Source organism: Tympanuchus pallidicinctus, unplaced genomic scaffold (assembly GCF_026119805.1).
Source record: "Tympanuchus pallidicinctus isolate F22 unplaced genomic scaffold, pur_lepc_1.0 scaffold5, whole genome shotgun sequence".
NCBI lineage: Eukaryota > Metazoa > Chordata > Aves > Galliformes > Phasianidae > Tympanuchus > Tympanuchus pallidicinctus.
Genome location: NW_026294769.1, coordinates 28,915,179 through 28,942,489, shown reverse-complemented (window position 1 = coordinate 28,942,489; position 27,311 = coordinate 28,915,179). Strand labels below are relative to the sequence as shown.

The 27,311-nt window shown below is 42.5% G+C and overlaps 1 protein-coding gene and 1 long non-coding RNA gene across 2 annotated transcripts; one reads left to right on the top strand and one right to left on the bottom strand.

Moving 5' to 3' along the window:
- Positions 1-97: 97 nt before the first annotated feature.
- LOC128090817 (uncharacterized) lies at positions 98-8,496 on the bottom strand. Its single transcript, XR_008211098.1, has 2 exons — positions 8,167-8,496; positions 98-7,556 (listed from the first exon to the last, which is right to left on the bottom strand). It is a non-coding gene; the product is annotated as an uncharacterized LOC128090817 (long non-coding RNA).
- Positions 8,497-8,675: 179 nt separating this feature from the next.
- Positions 8,676-13,852, top strand: LOC128090814 (myosin regulatory light chain 2, smooth muscle minor isoform-like). Its single transcript, XM_052703481.1, has 5 exons — positions 8,676-8,812; positions 9,161-9,240; positions 9,457-9,655; positions 9,831-9,992; positions 12,915-13,852. The coding sequence occupies exons 3-5, from the start codon at positions 9,472-9,474 to the stop codon at positions 13,085-13,087; spliced, it is 519 nt and encodes a 172-aa protein (XP_052559441.1). The 5' UTR covers positions 8,676-8,812; positions 9,161-9,240; positions 9,457-9,471; the 3' UTR covers positions 13,088-13,852.
- Positions 13,853-27,311: the final 13,459 nt, after the last annotated feature.

Sequence of the window (27,311 nt, the reverse complement as noted above, 5' to 3'; positions counted from 1 at the left end):
CTTTGGTCCAATCTTGTCATTCAATATTATGTGTATGTACAGAAGCTTGCATTAAGGATATACCTTCATTTTGTTGGCGTTTGTTGTTGTTTGTTTGTTTGTTTTTAATTCTGGCCAAATGGTTTAAGATTTGGAAGATGTTTTCTCTTCTATTAGAAACAGCAAGTCTCTGAGCCATTATTTTCCTCATCTCATCATCTTAGTAAATTTTAGGTGTTGGTATGCTGGGCTCAGTAAGCAGCAAACAAACCACTTGAATTTTTCTGCTGGAAATAAGTTTTGAAATAGTGATTTTACAATTCTAAATAAAATCTATGTAAAAGGGAACCTTGTATCCTCCTTGAGAGGAAGTTGTTAACCTTAAGTCTGCTGCTGTTAATTTCTCAAGAGCCAGGCTAACAGGAGAGCATAGCTGTTTAGTTCCTTGTTGCAGTGTGTGGGTGTTGTGCTGTTGGCCAGTTTCTCTGATGGGGGTGGCCACAGGAAAATGTATTGTGAGAATACTTGCTTAGGAAGACGTGTTATTGAGGGAGAATTTCCAAGCATTTTCAAGTACAGCTACTGCTGACCATCCACAGCCACATTTCCCTACAATTCTTGTTGTACTATAGGAGACCAGTCAACTTGCAACTGGGTGCAAAATTCTTAACCACTGGGAGGCCATGAATAAATCCAGCCAAGAGACCATATAAGAGCATCAGATGCATTTTGTAGTTAGGCAGCAAGGAATGTTGAGACAGCTGAGGTTGCATGCCTAGGGCTGGAGGGATGTGTCATCAATAATCCGCTTCCAAAAATAAAAATAACTTTGGTCGTTGAAGTAGCTTAAGACTCTGATGACTTAAACTTAACATTTTGCAGTCAAAATCTTGGAATCCAGTCATTTCTCCATTGTGGCTCATATATAATGTGTTTCCAACCTCTATGCCAGACTAAGCTGATGATGAAAAATTATTTTCTTAAGCTGATGCACAGAATTAATAGTCTCAAATCTAATATATGGTACCCTGTGAAGCACTACTGAAAAGCAGTGATTTCTTACGTGGTCTGTTTATACTGCTCTAAGGCTATATCCACAAGGGTCAAACGGAAGTTAAGGACTGATAGCTGCATGAGAAAAAGCCAAAAAGAACTCTGTGTGTTGGAGCTGCCTGTGCTTGCTTTTCTTCCTCTCTGTTGCTGAGATACTTGTAATATGCAGCATTTTGACCGCTCAGGATATGCTTGTTTCTGTTCTTTTATTATACTTCTAAGTAAGGTATGTATTAGCACAGTCATCACATAGCAAGCATTCCCAAAACGAAGTCAGCTGAAAAGACTAGCTTAGCAACAGACTGATGTCACAGAGGTAGTATACTTACACAGGGAGGTAAGGATCTGTTTCATTACTGATCTAAGAACTATCTTTAGATAGCATTCTCGTTTCTAGGATCACTGGTGTATGTTAAAGAATGAAATGGGCCCCGTCCTGGAACAGGCCTTTAGTGACACTATGCTTTAGTATCCTACCCATTACATTTGTTCTGAAAGCTGGAAAATACTTGAAATCTTGTAAAATGTTTCTCATGTCAACAGCCTTTTCTTGTTAGTAATGTTACTGAAGTATTATCTGATACATTCCTGCGGTGTTTCAAAAGGCAATGAGTAGCTCTTACTACACTGAAGGCATTAAGACAGTCTAAGTCCAAATAACGTGTGAGTAACAATGAAAGCAGAGGCAAGGACATTTTAGATAGCAGCAGTTAATCTGCCATTGCTACAGCTTGTGTGCCCAAGCTCCTATTTTGGTGTGCTCACTTAATTTTTCAAACTCCACTGTCATTTTTGGATATCCTCCTACTTGAGAGAAATGATTCAGCACGATGGTAGCAAACAGCGTGAACTTAGGAACAGGATTACAGGCGCCAGTGCAGAGGCAAAGAGAAACCAGTAAATTGACTCAAATAGAAATCACTGTTTTCCTGACGTTCCTTTTGATATTAGATTAGATTAGAAAACTTGTTGTGTGGACTAGAAGTAGCAGCACATGGCTATCTTCCAGTTTTCTCCTCTAGTTTGTAGGCTGTATGAGTTCCCAGTTCCCTGGGACTGCTTAGCTCTGCTAGGAGCAAGATCAGTTGCTGAGGGCAGACAAAGCACACAGCCTGCTGGGGCAGCACATCCTTTGGGAATCCCTGTGCTAAATCTTGTAAAAAATAATTACTACTGTAAATTCTAGAGCCATTTCTCTTTAGTGTTTTCATCAATGATCCGGATGCAGAATTTGAATGCACACTAAGTTGGCAGATAATGCTACATTAACAGCTGTTGACCCCTTGAGCCTGGAGAGGCCTTGACAGAGGCAGGGAGATCTTGAAAATGGGAGGGCTGGGCAATTGCCAATTACATGAAGTTCAACAAGAGCAAGTGCTGGATTCTGTACATGGGATGGATGGGGCAATCCTGGATATATATATATATATATACAAATTGGGGGATGAGAGACTGGAGAGCAACCCGGCAGGAAGGGATCTGGGGATTCTGGTTGATAAGAAGTTGAACAAAAGTCAGCAGTGTGACTCAGAAGCCAAAAGGGCTGAAACAGGTGCATCCCACCCAGCACTGCCAGCTGGGCGACGGAAAGGATTGTCCTGCTGTGCTCTGCACGCCGTGGGCCCACCTCAAGCACGTGTGCAGCTCTGGGTGCCACAGCATGAGAAGGATATGAAACTGTTAGAAAGCGTCCAAAGGAGGGCTACAAAAAGGGTCTAGAAAGGAAACGTCTATGTGGAGAGGCTGCAATCCCTGTGTTTGCTCAGCGCAGAGCAGAGGAGCTGAGGGGAAGCCTGATGGTGGCTGCAGCTCCTCATGCGGAGGGGCAGCGCTCAGCTTTGCTGTTTGAGAGCGACAGGGCCCGAGGGAATGGCATGGAGCTGTGTGAGGGGAGGGCTGCTGGGGGTTAGGGAAAGGGTCTGCACCAGAGGGCAGTGGCTACCCAGGGCTCAGACATAAGGTTTGAATTCTGACTGCTGCTTTGTGAACCAGAAGTTAAAGTCCATGGTCCTTGTGGTCCCTTCCAACTCAGGATACTCATATCCTAGCAGCTCTAGCAGATGTTCAAGTGTTTCTTTGAAGCATGTGATTAACAGCAGGATAGGAAATCAAAACGCCTCCTGGAAAATCCCAACAGTCTCCTTTACCATATGGTGGTGATTCGTTTCCTTTGTAAGTCAGTGGTGTCTTTGGATCAAGCCTGAAGTGCAGTTACAAATACTACAGGATGAAGCAAGTGAAGTCTAACTTGAATATGGACGCCTCAGGAGACAGACAGTTTGTGGCTGCAGCATTCCTTTCAGCATTCTGGTCAGCATCTCTGCTCACCTTTGCAAAACTTATTTAATCTTTATTTGTAAGTTCCTTGTTTTCACTATTTTAAGATATCAGTGTGTGCAACCTCACAAAATATTGAACTACTCCTTTTGTTGTTTTGGTTTGGGTTTTTTTGCTGGTGTTTTTTTGACTTGTGAAAGTTGCAGATTTTTCTTTGGGAATTACAGTAAGTTACAGCCTTTGTCTAAAGTTGGCAAGTGAGTGGGTGTAGAACGAGGACGGCAAGCCTGGTCTTAGTATTTGCTAAAACAGAGCTGGCATCAGACAAGAGTAACTTAAGCCTTGACTTTGCATTGTATCTAACAGGTATATTTGTTTTTTCCCTCTGTGAAATTCCTTCTCCTTAGTCATGAGCTAATCATCTCTAAAGCAACAGGTCTTACACTGTCAACACATCATCAGCCCACAAGAAGCATGTTAACTCTGAAATTGGAACACCAGCCAACAAAGCTTTATAAGCATCAGCTAATAAGAACACTTGATAACAATTTACTTTTTAAGGCAAACAGCCAACTAAATGTGCTCCTTCTTGTTTTCTGGGTGCTTTAAAATACCATTCTAGGACTTTGGCCAAGCATCGAACAAATTTCATTTTCTTCCTTATTTGTACATGCAGTTCGTCAAATAGACACGCGCTGATTTAACATGAGAAGCCACACAGGCATGTGCTTTGGTTTAGCAGAAGCCATTACACGTGTCTGAAAGACTGGAGTTGTCAATCTCTTCACACTAATACCTTAACAACACTTGTTTATTTTTGCATTTCATGTACAAACACTGTGGAATCGTGGTGCCTGGCAATACTTCTATTGATAACAAGTGCAAAAAAGCATAGAAAGAGCACAAGAATATGGCTTAATTATTGCATCTTGCCAGCTGGGATAAAAAACAAGGGACATACAGAAGAAAAAGCAATACAGAGAATTCTTTATCATAGAGAACAGGTAAGAAGGGACAATCATATACAGGCATCACAGCCCACATTGTACTTTCAACTTTTTTTTTTTTTTTTTCCTATTGCCTATACATATAAAGGACTTTGAACTTGTGAATGTAAAACTGGCAACGCATTCAGTTCTGCTGAGTTCATTCCCCCCACATTCTATCAGCTACACTTCAGTCCTCACTCATACAGTGATCAAACCACAGTCTTAATTTTTTCTCTCCTGTTTTACAACTCTTAACAAAGATTGACTGCATTTTATATATGTTCTATTACATTTCTCTGCTTTGTCCTTCGCCTTGGTGCTACACTGTCATATGATGCTCTCCAGACTTTCCATTCTCACCTTCTCCTAAGTTGGGTTCACTGAAAATTACCAGAAAATCAAAACAGAGCTATTTCTCATTCACGTTATGAAGAAATAATACAAATATATTTTTTTTTTCCTACAGGCTACAGCACATTCTCTGAGAGCCTTTATTTTTCCTGCAGCAGAATCTGTACTGATGCAGGGAACACCTGGGAAAGCAGTCGAGCATTATTTTTATTCGTGAGGTTTCTCAAAAAAGGGAATACATATCTAGAAATTGGCTAGAAGCCTTGCTGTGAAGCTCCCTGAGAGATCCAAGGAAAGTCATGTATTCAGACTCCCTTCCTTCATTTAAAACGTCTCAAATGTTTTCCCTTTAGATCACAGGACAGGATCTATTTTTGGAGATATTTCAGAACAATTCTGGGACACACTGACTGCCAAGAGAAGAATTACCATCACTCTGACCGATACAACACTGCACTTAGGACAGCTTTACATAGAGAACAGAGACCAGCTGGAATCAGGGAAAGGATAGAAAGGGAGAGGAATGAGCCAAAATACCAGGCGAAGGAACTTAGTCAAAATGCATTTGTTAAATGACTCTTTTGACCTTAGATCAAAGTTTGTGTTTATTCTTTTCATTTCACGTAAAAAGGTGTAACTTTGCAACAGAATCCCAAAACGCTCATAAAGGATATTGTGGATGCTAAATTTATATCAATTCAAGGATTACATACTAGGCAGGCTCATTACATAGATCATCAAGGGCTACTAAAGAGCACATCTGGCTCAGGGTATCTTACCTCCCCATGAACCAAAAATAGAAGAGCTTGGGAAAGGGTTCAGGGAGGATATCATATACTTCCTCAGTTCTTCACTAAATATCCGCATATGAGCATCGGTTCTGGCCCTCCCCTGAACACAGGCTAAAAACATCCCCTGCTCTCTCCCCTCCAGAGAGGAGAGTATAGAGAAAGGAATTTTAAAAACAGAAACAAAATGAACAAATGAACTGATAATTCCAATTTTCAGAGGAGGAAAAAAAAAAAAAAGAGGCATGGGGTGATGGTAAGAACAGAAAATAAAAGAAAAAGCAACAACAACAACAATAAAAAGACAAAAGTCCTTCCAAGAGACCTAGTGGGGAGACCTCACAAATGTCTATTGTTTATTGAAGGCATTCAAGGAAGCAGTAAATACATCCCAGTGGTGTTCCCCTTTAATATAGGAAGAAGCAGAAGAACACAAGCTGCAAGGCTGTCCCCTCCCCTCTTTGAGGGACAATTTTGACTTGCCAAAAAAATCAGGTTGAGACTTAGATAACCTCTTTTAATTTCAGCTTCATGGTTTTCACCCTCTTAGGAGGCAGCAAAGTCTGAATATCAAACAGAACTCCAGCCTGAGCAGTCCTAACAAGCTTGCTCTGCTGTTATGTATGGCCAACTGCAGGTCTCACATTTCCTTCTATCCTTGCAACAGGCATGTTTATCACCATTACTGTAAACAAGTGGACAGGCTCCATGGCTCCCACTAACTCGATGCAACTGCCTCCGTGGAGCAGGTAGAATCAAAGAACTGCTCAGGTTGGAAAAGATCTTAAAGATCATCGAATCCAACTACAATCTAACCATACTATCCTAACTCTAACAACCTCCACTAAATCATGTCCCTGAGCACCACAACTAGATGGTTTTTAAACACATCCAGGGATGGTGACTCAACCACCACCCTGGGGAGCCTATTCCAGTGCTTAACAACCCTTTCTGTAAAGAAGTGTTTCCTGATATCCAACCTAAACTTGAGGCCATTTCCCCTCATCCTGTCACCTGTCACCAGTGAGAAGAGACCAACTCCGCTGTAGAACACACACAGCCAAAGGATGTCCAAAACTACTCCCTGCTATCCACAGCCAGACCCTGCAGCCCTTCAAAGATAGTGCACTGAGGGACGTGGTTAGTGGGCATGGTGGTGATGGGCTGATGGTTGGACTAGATGATCTTAGAAGTCTCTTCCAATCTTAATGATTCTACGATTTTCTGGTTCTGGGGGAGACTGGAGCTTCTACAGTGAGCCAGCACAGCTGTTCCTGTAATATTCAGTAGATTTAAGAAGCAGCACCAAATAATCCTGACCGATTCATTAAGCAGAAGAGTTAGAAGAAAATTGAAGGAGCATCAAAAAAAAGTTTTAAGAAAGGGTTAATTAATTCTTCTTCTACATGCTTCTCCGGGAAAATATGCGGTACTGAGAACCAAACAAGCTGCTGGCATACTTTTTTGGAGGAGGCAGCGTTTGCGCTTTCTCTGCAGCCCACAGACACGCGGTTTGAAAGCAAAGCTGGTCACGAGGTGGCGCTGCTTCTCGGGGCCGCGCTCGGCTACACCGCCATCCTCCCATCACCAGCCCTGCTACCTCTAACTCGAGGGGAGGCCTGATGGCTGCTGCAGCTCCTCGCAGGAAGCGGAGGGGCAGCGCTGAGCTCTGCTCTGTGTGACAACGACAGGGCCCGAGGGAGCGGCATGGAGCTGTGTGAGGGGAGGGCAGCTGGGGTTGGGGACAGGTGCTGCATGGTGGGCATGGAACGGGTTGCACAGGGCCCTGAGTGCCGGAGTTCAAGGAGTGTTTGAACAAATCCAGTACAGAGCAGTACATTTGCAACTGGTTCAACTTAACCGATGGCAGGATTTTAGATTAAGATCTGAAATAACTACCTTCATAATCAAATTTCAACACACAGTTCAGTTGTTCAGGATTGTCCCGGATTACTTTAATAACTCTGGTATTGTCTTAGTGTCTCTTACCTCTTTTCTGCCCACTTGCACTTTGCATATAATTACTGTGAAACTATGAGCCATACCTGGTGAGCAAAGGGCATTTTTTCCACAATCGTGTTCTTGATTCAACAAAGTTGAGTACCACTGCATCTTCATGCTAGTTTTGGAAAAGGGATGTTAGAATTCGCCAGGGAAGTAGTCTTAGTAATTAACTAGGCAACTTCTCAGACCTCATGACCTTAGCTCTTCTGAGAAGGAGTAAAAATTTGGGCCTTCCAGCAATTAATGTCTCTGCCTCCAAATCTGGAACCATAGCTTCCAGAGGACGCATTACAGAATCACAGAATTGTTAGAGTTGGAAGGGATCCTTTAAGGCCACCCAGTCCAAATGCCCTGCAGTGAACAGGGACACCTACAGCTGCATCAGATTGCTCAGAGCCCCTCCAGCCTGACCTTGAACGCTTCCAGGGATGGGGCATCCACCACCTCTCTGGGCAACCTGTTCCAGTGCCTCACCAACCTTATTGTTAAAAACTTCTTTCTTATATCCAATCTAAATCTCCTGTTTTAGTTGGAAACCATTCCCCCTCGTCCTCTCACAACAGACCCTGGCAAAGAGCACGTCACCTTCTTTCTCATAGCCCCGTTTAGGTATTAACTTCAACATGTACAGTGCCCAAACTTAACCCATCAACATTAGGTGCAATTGGAAACTGCAGAGAAACCTGTTCATCTTATTTTTTTTCCCCCTTTTCATTTTTACTTACCATTTTACTCAGGCACTGGCTGTATACCGGTGAAGCTGACAGCAGTAGGAAAAGGGATAAAGGAGAGGCAAGCTGACAGCACAGCTCTCCAAACTGACAACATTTCAGTTTTTTATGTCTTTAAACAACGATATCACGGAGTCCAAGCGACTGCAAGGACCTCAACCCCGCAGAATGCGCCTAAGCACCCTGCTTAGGAAGGTTTAAAAACCAAAGGAGCACCTGAACCAGAGAAGCAGCTGACTCAGGTACTAGAGGTGAATTTTGAAGCCCTCAGGGTGAGCCGGCACACCAGCACGCAGGCACAACGCACCCCCACAGCCACCTCCTGCCCCGGCCGCCCCCACCCTGGAACGGCGGCGCCCCGCCCCGGCTGCACCACCGCGCCGCTCCCGGGGGGGAACGGGAGGCTGCAGAGCCGCCCCGAGGCGGCCGTCCCAGTGTCTGCGATCGCTCCGGCAACCCTGCTGCTCCGCGCTCTCCCCTGGCGGCCCCTCAGCCCCTCCCCTGGCCGCCCGGCCCCGGTCCCGGCCCGCCGCCCTCTTCCACCCACCGCCGGGAGGGCGGTGGTTTCTCCAGGAAGCGCCTGAGCTGCTGCCGCTTCCTCCACTTGCCGTCGCACCGAGGCTCCGCGGCAGCCGCTGAGGTGAGGCTGGGGATCGGGGGCGGCCGCTGGGGCAGCCGCGGTGTGAGGCGGCGGAAGCGTCGCAACTGCTGCTGTCTGCAGAACAGCCTGCACCGTTTCTCTAACGTCGCAAAATGGGGGGGTAGTTTGCTTTTTTTTTTTTTAAATAATAGAAGGCAAGGCAAAGACCCGCTGTTATATAGAACAGTAATCCTTGCTGCTGTCAGGTGCCACGCGTTGGCACTTCAGACTTTGCTCAGGTGAACCGAGCTCGAGTTCTCTTTCCACTGCTCTCGAATATTACACATATCCATAGAGTTATTTCGTGAGCTCAGCAACAGCTTTCTGAACCTCACTTTTCTCGCTTAGGGTTGAGACCGGAGTTCCGTTCTTGTAGACAGATCTAAGGAGGGAATCCAGACAAAAGCTGTGCCTTCTCAGAGTGAAAGGTACGTGCAACTTTATATGTTGATGACTTTTTTCTTTGTTTTGGTCTGTCCCGTCCTATTTCCTGCTTCTCTTTTGCCCTTCTTCATTAAGGAAATATGTTCTGATGAGAGGAAGCAGAAGGGCGGTAGAGGTGCTTTCTGACTCTGAAAGCCTAAAACTTAATACGTTCTTCTCAAGTCCTAACTCTGGCCTTATTCTATTTACTTTTCTCTCAGTATCCCAAAATCAACATGTCTAGCAAAAAAGCAAAGACGAAGACCACCAAGAAGCGCCCTCAGCGCGCCACCTCCAATGTATTTGCCATGTTTGATCAGTCCCAGATTCAGGAATTCAAGGAAGCCTTCAACATGATTGATCAGAACAGGGATGGCTTCATTGACAAGGAGGACCTGCACGACATGCTTGCCTCCCTCGGTAATGTCTCTCTTCTGTTTACAGCTGCCAAACGTATTTGTGCTATTGTGATTAAAACGCTGAGTTTGGGATGGCTTATGAGAGGTGTCCCACTTTGTATCACAATATTCAGGTGACTTTTATCCATTCTTTTATTTTAGTTTAAAAGCTAAAGCAGCAATCCTTTTATTTGTAGGAAAGAACCCAACAGATGAATACCTGGATGCCATGATGAACGAGGCTCCAGGCCCCATCAACTTCACAATGTTCCTCACAATGTTTGGTGAGAAGCTCAACGGCACTGATCCAGAAGATGTCATCAGGAATGCTTTTGCTTGCTTTGACGAAGAAGCAACAGGTATGTGGGCGAAACTCAACTGCTTTGGGGTATTTGTATTGATCGTATGGGACGTTTCTGTGGCATTTAAAAGGAGTAGATGTGAAACCTATAATGCCACTGAGTTTGTCCTTCCCCTGTGGTAGGCTTGAGATATATATGAATATGTGATGTATTCAATATTTGAAGATAGGTGATCCAGAGTATGCAAACCTTTTCTTCTGACTCTTCATCTTGCCTACCGTGTCTTAGGCTATGATAACAAATAGCCTATGTCATGCCCTCACATTCAGCTCAGTTGTTTCAAGGAGGCAGGAAGGACTGTAGTGATTTACAGATATAATCAGGGTGGGGTCTAGAAGACAGAAATGGCATTGAATAGATTGGCATAATGAGGGAGGAGGAAGAATGAAATGCAGAGTTCACTTCTACTGTATCAAGCTTTCAAGGTTGTGTCTGTAATCATGAAGTTAGAGTTTATGCTTTTATTTATTTATTAATACAGGAAAACATTCTGGAGAACTGTGTAGCAGGCAGAGATTAATCCTAAGGTTATTCTACGGAAACGCAATATCAGGGCTTTGACACGTTGTGAACCTGCCATACCAGTGTACACAGAAATCACATAGCCTCTGCACTATAGATAGCACTGCACCTATTACTTTTCTCACAGTGGTCTACCACAGTGCTGCCATCTAATTTGTGGATGTGCGCTCTGAACCTTTCAAAGGATATTAGTCCATTTCAAGCACCTGTTTTCTGTCTTTGTATTTTTAGCACCTTTTGCCTTTTCAAAGTGCTTTCCCTTCCTGTTGGGATGTAGGTAAACAGGCTTTCTGTTGGTAAAGGCTTTTCAAATGTTAATTGACTTCCTCCCTCTCAAGGGAAATCTCTTTACCATCTCCTGGAGAAGGAAGTCTTTTTAGTCGGTTATTTTCTCTCCACAGGTAGTCTGACTCACTGTGCTGCAAGGCTTTTTTTGTGTGCACCAGAACATGAGCCTGTGAATTAGGATATACAGTGACAGAGCTACCAGTTCTTTTGAACAGTTACTTTCTGTGTCTACATAGATAGTACGTTATTAGGTCAGGCCCCCATTTTCTGATAAGATTGAATTTTGTCATCTTTAAACTCAATGATGAACCTCTTAGTCTAGTCCTAGGATAATGTGAAGATAATGATTCCACAGTATTTTTTCTGCCTTATGCCATGCTCACACTTTCACCGGGAAACATGTTAAATATCTATGCTGTCCTATTTATTAACAGTAATCAAGATGCAGTTTTCAAAATAACATGCATTCTACATTACTTTTTATTTTTGCTCCTTATTCATTTTATCCTCAGGTTTAGCTCTTCCAGCTATGTTGAACCCTTGTGCTTTTATTTTCTTTTTATTTTTCCTTCTTTCAATTTTAATCATCTCCATGTGTCTGTGTTATGTGCCTGATTTCCTATTCTACTTCAGTGCAGTTCTTCTGAGGCAGAAGGATACAAATCAGACCCACTTGGTGAAGATAAAGGAGCTGGACTTGGTTTTATTTACTTTTCCTATATTTTCAATGTTGCTGTTGATATTACTTCAGCATTACTGTCCCATAAAACAGTAGTACCATGAAATTAGCATAAAGGCTTATATCTGTCTTCATTTAGTAGAACTTTTTTTCTGCTCTTTGATCCTGCTCTGTCATCTGTTTTGTGCTGTCTGCCAAACGTTATATCTTGCATTTTGCTTCACTAATTAGATTACTCCCTGTCTATACTGAAACTGTGCGAGAGCTTGTTTTAGGGGGAGTGGGACAACTATTTACTTTATGATTCTGTGCTGCTAAAACTTTTAGTGTATGCTCTTCTGGTAACCCAGTGCGGTGTTTCAACATCTAACCTACTCAGACAAAAGCAATTAAGTCCTTGAGGCTAAACTTGCTGCACCAAAGGCCTTGCATTCTTTGTATACTAATCCTTATGTCATCTCTCATCACTGTTTGGTCTCTGTGGTGCTGTTGAAGTACAAAGACTTAATGCCTTTAGCTTTTTTGTTGTTTGTTCTTTTTCCCCTTTCTTTACTCACACCTGCAAAGAGACAACTGCAAAATCTGACCCACTAATTGAACATTCTCCTCCTGGTTTTAAAGGAGAACATTGTTGTTAGCCTTCTTCATTTGGATTCATTAATCAAGGGCTGGTCTACCTATGCTAGGATGATGCTGTTTTAACATATTTAACATGTGTTGTAATGTGTTTGTGTTGTTTTTTTCCTGTGCTGCTTCCCCACGGCACGGACCAGCCTCATAGCAATTTATCATGCTCACTGACTGCCTTTTGATTCCTTGACTCCCTATTTGGTTTGCTCTCTAAAGAACTTTGTTTGCTTAAGTTTTATGACTCTGTTTCCAAAGCAGAATTTATTTTTATCACATCCCAACTGATTCTAAATAAGTCCTTGTTGATGTCTACTAATGATTTCCAACAGTACTGCCTAGTTTACTTTTTCTTGGTATATTCCTCTATCTCTCTTCTTTTACTGCTTTGACAAGGCATGGGAGGTCTTATTTCTGCTCCTGCCTCTCCACGGTACACATTCTTCCTCTTTCCTAGATTAATTTACTCAATCCTGCCTTAAAGTCTGTTCTGTTATAAACTCCTTCCTTGGACGCTTGCCTGCAGCACGCTGATCCACACATGTCAGCTCCAGTGACATCATCATAGAATGGCATGGGTTGAAAAGGACCATAATGCTCATGCGGCACTGAAGAGCCAACCAGTGGTTGTTTGGTCCCCACGGGAAACTAGTTAATAAAGGCTGCACGAATCTATCTAAGTCCATCAAGAAAAAATATTATTCAATTAAAAGAATTGGGCTGTTTTAATGTTCAGCGCACTGCTTTCGAAGACCTGCTGGAGACAACTTCCATTTTGTGTTTCTCTTTACATTGCATTCTAGGGTTCATTCAAGAAGACTACCTGCGGGAGCTGCTGACCACGATGGGAGACAGGTTCACAGATGAAGAGGTAGATGAGCTCTACAGAGAGGCACCAATTGACAAAAAGGGCAATTTCAACTACATTGAATTTACACGCATCCTTAAACATGGAGCAAAAGACAAGGATGACTGAGCAAATCCCTGAACACCTGTAGCTTTTATTTCCCCCCCCCCTTTTTTTTTTTTTTTCCTTTCTTTCCCTTCAGATTCTTTCTTTTTTCTTGTTGGGACCCTTTGCATACATTTTTGGCATTTCTGCTTTTGCCTCTGAAGACTCTGGGGCTGCTCAGGCACGCCTGCGCTTTTGCATTAAGACTGAAAATGTGTAGGGAGAGAGGATGGCTTAGAGTGACAGAGGTTTAGGAACAAAGATTTGGGGTGGGGAGGCACTTGAAAGTGTCAGTGTTACTCATTCTTACTAGATTTTTGCAACTTATGGTAACTTTTTCAATAAAACACCGCTTTATTAAATACGTCATTAAACAGTTTCATACTAGAGGTAGGCTGCTTATCTAATCATTTCTGTAAATACTTTTGCAGCTTATGCAGTCATGGTATTACCTATTTTTGCCTTAATGAAGCATAAGTCACTTATGCATACTGAATTTGTACGTCAGTGACTGAGCGCTTCCCAGTGGCTGAGTACTTCATTTCCTACTGTGAGCATATACAATGAAGAAATTCACATCCTTCACATGTTAGCACATTAGAAATTAATGAGTTTTGTCCTGCACTTGCACGCTAAGATTTTAAAATCCTATGGGTGTAATGGAGGTGGTATTTCACTCTTATCGTAACTGCTTTATTTCTGGATGCTGAGTACAACGTTAATACTGCTTTTCTAAACTTACATGGTAAATCCTAGTGCTTTCTGTAAAATAAAAAAGGCTGTGTATGAGCAGAGTGTTTGAGTGATGCCTCTTACCACACCCACAGCACCGACAGTATAGAATCCATTTTATTTAATTGCAACCATTTTTTTTTTCCTTCTTCCTTCTATCTTTTCTCAAATAGGGGTGGAGGAAGAAGGAATGTGTGCTGCTTCTGTGCTTTTTCTACGTTATTCTTGCATTCCAAATGAAACAATATATATTTTTATGGCTTCTTCTGACCATAGTACTTTGTGTGAAGCAAAGGCATTATTTTCTGTTCCATTTCTCATACCCTATAGGTCATAGCAGACTTAGCACAACACTCTGAAGCAGCTTTGCCATAATCTAAGAATTGTGGTTCTGGATTTTTTTGATCTTGAGAGGAGTTGTGACCGAAGAGATCACATGACAGTGCATCTGTTACTTCTAGGAGTTCACTTGTTATCCCTTTTGAATTTAGGTTACAAACTCAAGAAATATCATTTGGCTGGGAGCGTTTTGCCGTTTCGTCGTAGGCTGCTTTTGTAAAGTGAATTTCATTAGAGGGCAATGACTGGGTAGGCTGCTTTTGTAAAGTGAAGAGGACAATGACTGGGTTAGAAATACGCTGTACTTCCACAAATAACCTGCCAGAATCATCTTCACCTTTTAGCTTATCCTGGTGAAATTATGAATGTAAAAGACAGGATGGAAACGATGTTCCCATAGCATGTTTGATTCATTATGGCTTATTAAAGATATTTACTAGCCTTGTTCCTTGTACAATTCCAGCACAATTAAGGAAAAGTCTCTTGGTGTTATAAAGCCATGTGAAAACCTGTGTGCTTATGCATGTATTTTTATTACAATAAATACATCTTGAACTAGTCAAAACTTTACTAGTAGGAATGCAGCTGCGATATGGGGTTTGTCCAAAGACATGTGCTGCCCTCATGTGGCTTGAGGTGCCTTGAGTTCAGACTTAGTAGTTTTCCAACCTATTTTCCCCAAGAGCACTGGAAGGTCTGTGTAGCTCCAGGACTTCTGTCAGCAGTGTTACAACAAATGCGTTGCCTCTCACAATGCTTACTTGTTCACTTGATCAGTTTTAAGTGGGATTCCTTTAATAACCTTTGAGTGGTTATTAAAATGATAGCTCTTCCTTTACTGATGTTTTTGGTCATTTAAAATGGTGGTGGCTGTAGATCCACAGCACAAGGAGGACATTGTAGAAACAATGTTGTTTCCACATTTTCTATGCTTGGCTGTTAAAAAGTGCACTGGTAGAATGACTGTGTCCTTGGCACAGCTCTTGGTGTAAAAGGGCAGATAAAATACTATGAGAGAGGACTTTGTGGGGTTTTGTGGGGTTTTGGGGTTTTTTGCTTTTTTTCAGAAAATGACTTTGTAACTTTGTAGATGGGTGGGTTTATTTTGACCTAAAACATCATTCGTTATCATACCAGTATCTTCTTCTAATCTATGAACTACAAATAATGTGTTCAGCATTATGAAATGCCCTGGCTTCGGTTCTGTCTAGAAGAAACTGTTCTATGGATGTGTATCGATTTGCATGGAGATAGGAAACCTGGGATTCATCATTCTCTGCAGGTATGAGAAAGGTGTGCTCCTTTTGCCACATATTTTTTAATGGACCTTGCAACCCCTTTGAGAAGATGCTTCAGAGCTTCTTCTACCTTCGTCCCAACTTTACAAATAACGGGAACTACTGGACAACACAGGGTTGCTGTCTTTCTACCGAAAATGTTTTCATTTGAATGAGCGGAGATAGCAAACTAGAGAAAGAACTTTTGTAAATGATGAGCGCAACCAACGTGCCGGGCGTGCAGCTGCCCCCGGCTGCGAACAGCTGCATCCCCCGCGCTCCTCAGGGAAGGAGGCGGGCCGGGAACTTGCGGCCAATATCCAAATCCATCAGTAGGTGGCATTGCAGCCCCTAGCACCGGCTCAGCTAAAGGCCGAGCGGCCCGTGGGACAATTTCTTTTAATTGGTTTGGGTTTCGTTTGTTTGTTTTTCTGTCCTAAACAGCTTTTACATTCAAAAGAAAACATGGTCAGTTCCCGCAGAAGCTCTGCTCCTAGCACGAGAAGGACTGACGCTGCTGGGGTCCCATATTCCACTTGGTCCTGCAACAATGAACTACAAATCACTAGTGCTATTGTTTATAGCCTTTACAAGAATCTTTTTAGGCTCTTAAGGGAGCATATGAACAGAAGGAAGAATGGCTGCTTACAAGGGTGGATAGTGATAAGACAAGGGAGAATGGTTTTAAACTGAGACAGGGAAGGTTTAGGTTAGATATTAGGAGGAAGTTTTTCACACAGAGGTTGGTCATGCACTGGAACAGGTTGCCCAAGGAGGTTGTGGATGCCCCATCCCTGGAGGCATTCAAGGCCAGGCTGGATGTGGCTCTGGGCAGCCTGGTCTGGAGGTTGGCGACCCTGCACATAGCAGGGGGTTGAAACTGGATGATCATTGTGGTCCTTTTTAACCCAGGCCATTCTGTGAAGTTTTATGGCATTTAACTCTCTGATCAAACAAGTCCCAGAGCTGGCAAAATGAACTTTGGTGGGTAATTCAGACACCTGGGATTTCTCTTGCAAAGAAATTCTAAACCCCCCCACTCATCTCTGATGCAGAAGGAGCCTTCAAGTCTGTGTCTGCTGGAACTAGTCACTCTGGTTTTGTAGAATACCTGTAGTTTTCAATCGTGGCAAACTCATTCTCAGTAAGAGCCACAGAATCTCCCAGTATCTTTACCAGAGGACACAGAGGTGTTTATGCCTTTCCCCATTTGTCTATTTTATTTTTTTTAATTCAGTTGTTTCTAGTTAGGTCGCTTGAGCGGAGAGCTGGAACAATGTGGCCTCGCACTGTCCCAGCTAGAAGAAACAATTAAAAGTAAGCCTACAACATTCACACTGAGTAGAAAACCACTGAACCATTGAATAAGGGAGGGTTGAACCATCACAAGCTGCCTTTCATATTGTGCTGGTTTTTGTTTTTTTTTTTTCTGGCAACGAAGGAGCTTAGGCAACTATTTCAGCTGAAAGGATTACGGAGATCAATTGTACCTGAAGACAGACTCTTTCTGCTCTCCAAGGTGAAGCTCCCAAAAGCTGTGATTCACAAGTGGGGTTGGTACGCTTGTTTCCTGTGGTTGCAAGGGCAACAGGCAACGGAGCTGAACACTAAATGAGTTTTAGCTTATAAACTGTTTCCTTTTCAGGACTGTTTGTGAGAAGCTGTGCCTCACCAGGGAACCGTCTCACACATCCTGTATCTGGCCTAACGCCCACCCCCTCCTTCCCATGAACGTAGGTAATAACTTTCGCAGGTCGTCACTGACCTTACCCTTTAAAGCTGTGTGCTGTTCGCTGCTGTGCTCAGCTCCTGATGCCCTCCTGCAACTCCCTGTGTACTGGGGACAGGGATTTTGTATGCTGTCCAGAGCTGTGCTGTCCCTCCTTGTGAATTACAGCCCTAACTCCTGTAGAAAGAGCAATCATGACTCCTTCCTTTCCCTTTAGTATTTCTGTTGATGAGATTCAGCAGACGCTTGTTTTGATAGTTACTAATTTTAGTGCCTAACTCCCCTAGACATAGAGAAGCATCTGCCAGTGCGACAGGCATAGTACAAACGATGCCAAGCATTCTTCCCTGTCATCCAGACACCGAGTGGCAAGTATTTAGTATGCCAACAACCAAATGTCAGCTAGAATGATGACTGGTCTAAGAAGCATGAGAGTTTGAAGAGAATTCGTATCATCGGGGTGATTGAATCTAAATACTAGGCACTCAGTATGACCTTTGCCGACTATCTCCTAGCGGCAGGCACGGTTTGTATTGCTATTCAAACAACCTTAGCTGGCTGCTGACTCATCGCTGCTTCCACTCCACGCATCCTGGGGCTTAAGTACAAAAATTGTTTTAGTGGCGCTCATTAGCTGGGAAAAGCAAACCTAACTGGAATTCCTATGTAATCACCATGAGATCAGAGGGGTCACATGAAGTGAGTATTTAAAAATATACGTTTGGAGAAGGAAAAAAAAAAAATCATTCACACAACTTTACCAGGGACGCATACCAGTCCCAGCAGGCTTCTTTCAGTGAGCAGATGAGAGCTGCAAATTAAAGATACTTGCAGCTGAGATTTTCCTTTTCAAATAACTGCAGGTCACTATGACATTTGAAATGGTTGCAAGAAGCTACAATGAGCCCACAATCACTGCATGTTGCCCTCCCCCACCTCCCGACCACATACACAGTATTTCCTTGAGAAATCTGCACAGCTTTATGCCCCACAGCCCTAGCAAGCTTCAAAGCTCCAGGGCTGGAGTCAGTTAAAAGAGGCGCTGCGAAGTTTTACTTTAGCAAGATAAACTTGTGAACTTTGTGATACATTTTTGGAAGAGAATGAAATGGAATGGAATCACTTGTAGTTAGCGCTTGCCTGATTCTACTGATTTAATGGCTAAGATATTGCATATTTATTAGAACTTGAGATCTATGTTGTGCAAAACAAGTTATAAGACTGACTGTTATTGCTATTTTACTGGCAAAATGGGGAATTCAGCCATGAATCTAAACTCTACTACTTTGCCTGTCCCTACCCTCTGATTCTTATATGAAAATTAAAACGGTAGCATTGCTATTTCCAACTGACAGAAGGCAGCATTTCTTTCAGATTTTCTCTGACTTTTTTCACAACTAATTGAACACACTCTTATGATTTAAATACATTAACTAGTTCTTCTGCTGTAACAAACGTAGGTGTGCCAACTGCACATCTTTCTGTTGTTTAGGATCTGAGGAAACAGTATGGAGTTGAACAGGGGAGATCAGGTTTGGGATTACGAAAAGCTTTTTCACCAGAAGAGGTCAGGCACTGGAACAGGCTGCCCAGGGCAGTGGTCATGGCCCCAAGCTGCCTGAGTGCAAGGAGCATCTGGACAAAGGTCTCAAACGTAGGATTGAAAATTGAGTGGTCCTGTGCGGAGCCAGGGGTTGGACTCGATGATCCATCTTGGTGTCTTCCAGCTGGAGATATTCTGTGATGCCACTGTTTGTTACTGGTGCTATTTAGCACATCCATCTATTCATGTCCTCTTTGTCTACGTGAGGCAGAGAACAGCGGAGCTGTTATTTATTTAGACAGAGTAGCTGTCTAAGTAAAGACTAAAATATCAGAAAGAGAAAATAGGGGCTGAGACTGAAGCCTTTCCCAGTGCAGTTGGTCAAAAAGATGTCTCCCTCCTCAAGATCCCAGTGGCCAGTCTTCTGCAAATGCTGGATACCAATGCCTCAGCAACTGTATAGGCTGCTCCTTCAGCAACCCAAAGCAACTCTGTTCCTCTCCTACCACTCCATTTCAGAGCAAGCACTCAAATGTCTTAAGTCAGTGGCCTGCACCTTTTTGTTCCATGTTTTATACATGCCTAAGGGCTGAGGCCCTCAAGCAATAAAGGTACTCCTTTTCCTATTCTGTGTACCACAGCCTGGGCCCCACCTTGAGACAAGATTCAAAGCAGCTAATGAACTGCCAGGCTTTGCAAATTTTGGAGAATAAAAATTCAAGCACTTCCAGGATTAAGTGGTAATTTACCTAATGGCAGATTAGAAAATGATGTCAGTATCTAAACGGTATGTTAGTACCACAGATATTTAAGGCTCCTGGCTGAAACATCAAATCAGATTCTTGTAGCCACCCGTGGATGCCCAGCAATGGGATAACACAACAGAAGTGTCATTTGGGGGCAGTGTGCTATGGAACTAGGAGAATACTTTGGCTGATATTTTTATTAGCAAGGTCTGAAAGATCTTATCCTATACTAGATTTTCAGAGCTGGTAATTATGCTATCCCTCATCTCAAGTATTGCTAAGAAAGAACAAATATTGGACAAGGGGGTGCTGGCTGCTTATTTTCACAGCCACTTTCAAGAATAGAAGGATAATTTACACCTATGTGGCTGATTCTGGATTATTCTTACCTGTGATAGATTCAATGCTTGCACACGCCCTTTGCAGGAATGTTTTTGTTATCGGTGGTTTTAAAAGAGACTTATAAAAGCAAGGAAAGCATTTGGGAGATACCGTAATTATGAACAGGTGAGGGTATGTTTGCTTGAGTTATTTCTTCTCCTTCCAATCCTTCCGTGCTTTCCCTAAGCATTTTTACAGGTTTTCTTTTGACAGAGAAATTGTACTGAATTTAGTGAGGATCACTTCATGAGGTCGTTTCAACAACATCATGCGAGTTTCCAATATTTATGTTTACATACTGATACGTAATTCTGACTCACTTCCTGACTTCGCTGTTCAGGTTGTTGGGCTTTTTGGGGGGGTTTTTTTGGTTTTTTTTTTTTAGTATTTGCTTTTAAAAAAGGTAGAGTTGGCTTTAGTTTCAGCCTGCAATCAATAGCAAATTATTGACTTTTCTATACAATTTCCTCCACTTTATTTCTGTGGCAGTTGAAATTTTTACCTGGTGAATCTCCTTGCATTTATCTCCTGTATGTGGCTGACATCAGATGCATATCCAGGCATGTTCTTAAACAATCCACAAAGGTTTGTTTCAACCTTTTGTCCCCAGAAGCTATGGAGAAAAGGACTCTATAAAATCTATTTAGAACAGAAGTTGGTTGGGGTGAGAAGTTTTATCCCTGTAAGTAAAAGCAGTGTGGCACAAAGGTATTTGTAACATGGGTTCTTTTAATGAATCTTAGCCACTTAGTTGACTAAAGACATGAGATTGGTCTTACTCAAAAGTAAGTAATTAACTTTCAACACAGAAAATTAAATTACTTAAAATTGTTACCCAGCTATCTGAACAATACTTACACTGTCTTGTTGCTTTTATTGCTTTTTTTTTTTTTTTTTTTTTGGCCCCTGGCATTTTGTATGTAACAATCCAGACACCATGAAACATGTTTATTAAATACACTGGGGCCCTCTGCATAGTACAATCTTGTTTTATATAATTTTATACAATACACTGTTACTGTAGCCAAGTAATAAATAAGAACAGAATTCAGAAAGAGACTTTGGGGAAAGTGGGTATGTTCCGCATCCCATACTTAAAAGTAGTTTGGACTCCTGAAATAAGCTACATCCTTACTGGGGAAGAAATGCAGGCTGCTGAGGTGACTTCAGTGGATATTTTGCTGTTGGGCTGAGGATAGTTCCTCTTGCTGTGCTGGAAAAAAAAGAAAAAAAAGCCAGCTGAAGAGCAGCTTCCATGCCAATGCTCTTAGAGCTCCAGACTTTGAGCTCCTCAGCGAGGTGACTCCCTTCCGTGTTTGTACAGTGTCTACTTAAATAGGGGTGAGGGTTGAAAACAATGTCAAATGGCATTTCCATAATAGAAGTAATAAATACTTTCTCAGCAGAGGTGATAAATGCTGTGTTTGAAAAGCTTCCCGCCTCTAATTCATCAGAACATCATTTCCACCTCTGTCTCTGCACGGGCTGATTTAACAGCTTTCTGTTAGCAGTATTCTAGATAAGAAGTAGCAACCAAAATGCTCCAAGACTTTCTTATCTCACAGCCTAACGACAAAAGGAGACAATTGTCCTTTATTTACTAACTACAGACTGTGCTTTTATCTTGCATTTTGGCTTATGTTATCATCAAGTTGCTAATCATCATTCTGTGACACTGTCTGCACAGCTCCTCCATGCAGCTCTTGGCTGCTGTACATGGGCATGGTATCATAAAGCAGCAAACGATGCACTGGCACTTCCTGATAACTGTCAGTAAGAGGGAAGATGCTCCTTTTGCCAGCCAGTGGAACATGAGATATTCAAAATAAATGCCATTATACATCATCTAGCCACCATATAGTCTGCATGTTTCTGGCTATCACTGAGCCACAAGCCCCCTTCAGTCAGGTGAGAAAGCTAGCTTCCAGTCTCAGAAACTATGTACTTTTGCAGCAGTAAGGCTTCCACATTTTGTGCTACAGAATGAAAAGAATTGGGAAAAGCCCTTCATAAAGTACTAGAAGGATTTTATTTCCTTGTTGATGTACTGAACTTTTTGCTGGTTCTTCCAAGCATGAAAGAATAAGTAATCTGCCCATTTAACTTCAGATGTCCTGCCCAGCCTACAGGCCTGCACTCTGGTAATATCTGCAGCTCTAAAGCACCCTCAGAGACCTCGTGTTGTATTCAGATGTCAGAAACTTAAATGAGCTCATTTTTTCTTATGCAGCTTTTATTATATTCTGCTACCGCACCTACAAAAGCGGTCCATTTTATCATAGAATCACAGAATATCTTGGGTTGGAAGGAATCTTAACACCCACCCAGTCCCTCCCTGTGCCATGGGCAGGGCTGCCCCTCAGCAGCTCACCTGCCCAGGGCCCCATCCAACTGGCCTTGAGCACCTCCAGGGATGGGGCACCACAGCTTACATGGGCAGCTGTGCCAGCACCTCATTGCCCTCTGAATGAAAAAATTCCACCCAACATCTAATCTAAATCTCCCCTCTTTGAGTTTAAAGCCATTCCCCCTTGTCCTATCACAATCAGACTGCACAAACAGTTGGTCTCCCTCCTGTTTATAACCTCCTCTCGAGTACTGAAAGGCCATACTGAGGTCAACCCAGAGCCTTCTCCAACCTAAATAAGCCCAACCTTTCTATGTAGGAATGGTGCTCCAGCCCTTGATCATCTTTGTGGCCCCTTCTGGATCTGCTCTATGTTTTTCCTGTGCTGGGAACCCCAGGTCTGGACACAGTATTCCAGATGGGGCCTTACAGCGACAGAGTAGAGGGGAACAATCACCTCCCTCACCTTGCTGGTCACCCCTCTTTTGATGCAGCCCAGACTGCCATTGGCCTTCCAGGCTGCAAGTGCACACTGCCAGGACCCTCAAGACCTTCTCAGCATGGCTGCTCTGAATGAGTTCATCTCCCAGTCCGCACACATACCTGGGATTGTCCTGACCAAAGTGCAACACCTCGCTGTTGGCCTTGTAGAACGTCAGTTGTAGGCCCACTTTTCAAGCCTGTCCAGGTCCCTCTGGATGGCATCCCAGCACATGCCTGCAGCAGGAGATGACTTGGTTAAATGCATCAGCAGGCTATGACCTTCCACAGGAAATAAGGTCTGCATCAATTCCTACAGCAGCACAAATAAATGAGCTGCTAAGAGCCCACAGAGAAGTTCCCAAGAAAACTTTACACTTAACCCAGATAATTACAGCTGCAGGTGGCATGTAAGCATGAATCACATGAGTGAAAGCAGTGCTGAAACGTCAGCAAGCATGGTTTTAGATGCCTATGAACCGAGTCCAACTACATTTTATTGACCTTAATGCCAAGATGCCCTTAATCCTTGCACTAACCGCTAGCTGGAGTACAGCATGTTATTATCCTTTAAAATACGCAGAGAAACAGCACTGGCCATATGCTAATTTACATCCATTCAGGTAAATGCAGCAGTAATACCAGTTTAACAGGCACATTTTGGTTCTCTGCCCACAGCTCACCTTCTAACAAGTGCAGATATATTTCCATCCTATTGTGCTTGAAAGAAACTTCTGTTTTTGAGACCATGAGGAGACATAACTAAGGTAACAAACAACAATCTGCTGATGTCCCAAAAGCAAAAGCACACAGGTTTTGCAAAGGAACTTAAAACATTCACTTTTCATTCCATATTGAGCTTAGGCTTTGAACTCTTAACAGACTGAACCATACTTTTCTTGTTCTAACTGCTTGATTGCATGCAGTGGGCTTTTTTATTTTTTACAGAAGATTGATAATATATCTAATAGTCTGGGCTGAGCTGAACAGCGTTGCTGTTATTTTCAATGTAAAACCTTGTGACAATGCCTTAGGGCCTAACTCATGTCTTACAGCTTCCTGGGCTGAATGTGTTTAGTAAGGATGAACAGCATAAAGTTAAATCCAAGCACAATGGCATCTCATGAAAAAATAATGAGTGGTAAGAATAACGTCTTTTGCATTTTAGTTTGGCACCTAGCGCTTACGTATGAGTAGAGAACTGAGAGTAACTTAATCTAGAGCCTGAGAAGGATCACGGCTATTAACTCAATGTTGCTTTAGAATGAAATCTTTTCCTATTTAAGCTAGGCTGTTAAAAGAGGCTAACATTCACAGGGGTGCAAGGGAAGACAGAAGGAGACAGCATACATGCCTGGCTCTGTAGCTCCTGAATTCCTCAAGAACTCGACATTGGGCTCCCTCACTGTGAGGTCCAACAGTCGCACATTTTCTTCAAAGCAAAGAATTCCTTAGGACAACATAGGTTTGCCTTCCCTCCTAAGAAATGTCATTGTAAAAGTGGGCTTGAATTTGCTTTTTCCTTTTTTCTCCATCTCCTATTCTACTTTATATATGCTCTTATTATTAGCATTTTGTGAATTCAATTAAGAAGTTTCTTGATATTTTGATTAGTTTAGATACCCTATTCTGCAAGGATATAGGGAGAGAAAAGCAGCTATTTTCAGTCTATACTTCCACTTAGGTCTATAATTCTAGCCTTTCTCTAGGTTTTGAGAACACATAGGCAATAAGGACTAGACTGAAAGATGTTCTTCCCTGCTCTTATCTACCATCTTCTCCACTAAACATCGAGTGCTGCTTAAGTGAAACCTCCACCTCAGCTTCAGATGAGAGTGAATGAGGCCGATGTGTGGTGCAGGCAAGGGAAGAATTCCTATACCACATAACTCAGGAAGCAACTGCACATCAAAAATTCCCCCAGCTGGGGAAAGGTTACAGGGCAAATCTGGACCTGCCATTCCTGGTAGAACAACTGAAACATACAGATATTACACATTCTTTCTCTTGACTGGCCCCCTCTTCAAACAGACCTTAAATATTCAACAGAAGGATAGCCAAAGACCTACACAGCACATATATCCTAGGCCTATATGTGTGAAACCATGGAAGAGCTACTCAAATACTTGGAATAATCTTCAGTGCCAAAGCACCTGAAGCAGTGTTTCAAGCTTTAAGCTCAACTTGAATGGCTATCATTTGTCAAGCCCAAGTAACTTGAAACAATGGTGGTAGCAGGAGGCACAGGGACATATCAATTCTGTGCTACGCATTAGCCCTGCTTCTGCTCAAGTTATTATCAAACCCTACCCGCAGACTAAAGTCTTGCCACTTCTTAGCTCCCTCTCAGCAGAGTAGTTACACCACAGCACAAACATACCAACATGCAGAACTGCAATGCCCTTAAATCATGCTGGTTTTCCATGCACAGATGTTCCCCGCCTCAGCGTCCCATCCAGAGTGCCTCTCTAATGCAGGATTAATTTGAGGTAGGGAGATCTCGAGTACAATGTACAAGCCTACCATGAAGGAGAATTATTGAGTAATGGTGGAGCACTGAGTGGGCTGGGAAGGGGGGTGTGCAAGTGCCTGCAGGAATGAAGTCATGCTGTTCAGTTTTTTCAGATGTGGTGCTTGAGATTTCTAACAGTCCAATAAGTTGTGGAGCACTGACAATGTTTTTGTAGCATGCTGTGGGAGAATTCATCTGTCCCCTCTCCAGATCCTGGCAGAACTAGCATTGGTATGGCAAGTCATGAAAGTAAACTAATTCTGGCTCCAAATTTGTCATTCTATTGGTGGCAAGGCATTAATCCAGTATTTTATTCTCTGATGTATGTCTGCGTCATGCAAGAGGCAGGCTTGTTCACAATTCTCCTTATGTTCTTTGGCGTGAGGACTCACAGCCTATTCCATTGTCCAGATATGTCTGTTTTCAGCTAACCCAGACAGCCCTCTGCCTATCTGCTGTGTCCCAAGATGTCCTATTACCTTCGGTGCTACGTAGTAGGCACATTCTGTTCTGGCATATATCTGTGCTACACACCAAGCTTGCTTCTTCTCAGCCTTCTAAACCAATTTAAGTGATGTCTGTGTAACATTCCAAGCATTTCCAGCCCCTGTTTTTTATCTATGGTCTATAAATCCACAAAGTAGCACAAGATAATTTGTTCATGGTTCCTGACCCGGTCCAAGCAGCCTGAATACAATTGAAATATCTTTTGCTGTAAGCTGACGTGATCACAGAGGAGAAAGAACTACGACTAAACATTACAGTGTGGTGTGAGTTTTCTAGGCTGCTATGGAAAAGAAACCATGGTAAGGAAGGGGAATCTCTACAGACTACGGGAAGTAGGTGTGTTATCTTAACAAGAAAGAAAAACAGATGCCTGCATAACTAGTACATAAGCGGTAATGAGCACAGAAGGCAATACCAAGCTCAAGAACACAAAAACTATCAAGAGAAAGGAAAACATTTGTAATACTGCTATTAGTTACCCACTGAGATTAACAAAGATTAAAATGAGTTTCAAACATATCTGGTGAAAAACCTAGAAAGATGAAACAAAGGTGCTTTCATGATTTCTCTGCTGAAAAAGGAGCTTTTGAGATTGAACAGGAAGCAGTTAGAATGTCAACATGAAAGGAACGATTGATCAGAGGAGAATGGAGAGGGGCTCCCGCAAAAGAGCTAGTTCAGGAAATCTTTGCGATAGGCAACAATAATAGCGACAAAGAGCTCAGACTAAATGTTACAGGGGGTTTCTTAAGTGATCAGAAGGAATAAGTACCTACTGTTAAGAGTCAGAAGGAGAAAAGCTGGTAGTTTAAGTTGGTAGGGAGTTTTTGAAGGAAGCTGGGAGTTTAGATTAATAAAAGGATCAAAATTCTTTGCATGTGGCTCAGGAAAAATGTCAAAAGGGGATGATAAACTGAGTGGAGAGATGAAAGCTGCTGGTATTGAAAAGGGAGCCATGATTATTACTGTCTTGTAGTAGTGAATGACAGAAATTAGCATGCTGCTGAGAGCACTGCATGATAGTGTAACATCAGTATATTTGATAGATGAGAAAAGCTATTGTTTTTGTCTTTGCTGTTTGAGAATCCCCAATTACTTTGTATACTGCAGTATCTCGAGGAAAAAGTTCCTGGTCTTGAAAGCAGATACCAATAGGCCAAATATGGTGAAATCTGTCTGGAACAGTATGTTTAGACAGGCCCTGGCCGGTTGTTTTCTGAGTGGTGAAATGATAGAAAAAGTACCCATGCAGAACAAAGGAGCATTAGGTAGCGTGTGTCCAGGAGCAATGTTGGCAGAAAAGCAGGAGACTCATTCCCAGTGAGAGCAAGAACAGAACTGACTATATGGAGTGCAATCCAAGTAAAACAAAAGAAACCGCAAAGGAGAAGTCGGATCAAGCCACATGTCAGTTTTGCTGATTTGCTTCTGTGATAAGTTTACTTAGTATTTCATATGGAAATCAAGAATTTGCATTTCATCAGCTCCTCTGTGGTCAGTTTTAAAAATGCAGTCCCAGGACTCTGACTGCCATTTTAAAACAAAAGTAGGAAATTTCCTGGAAATCAGAAGTCTTGCTAGGCATACAGCTGGCACAATGCATTCAGGTACATACACAATTTATATGCACAAAAAATAGTAGAATAACATCATTG

Bases quoted from the DNA above. Each gene is read 5' to 3' on its own strand.
- LOC128090814 (XM_052703481.1), top strand. From the start codon at position 9,472: ATGTCTAGCAAAAAAGCAAAGACGAAGACCACCAAGAAGCGCCCTCAG. The intron at 9,656-9,830 runs GTAATGTCTCTC...TTTTATTTGTAG, and splicing joins CGACATGCTTGCCTCCCTCG to GAAAGAACCCAACAGATGAA. The intron at 9,993-12,914 runs GTATGTGGGCGA...ATTGCATTCTAG, and splicing joins CTTTGACGAAGAAGCAACAG to GGTTCATTCAAGAAGACTAC.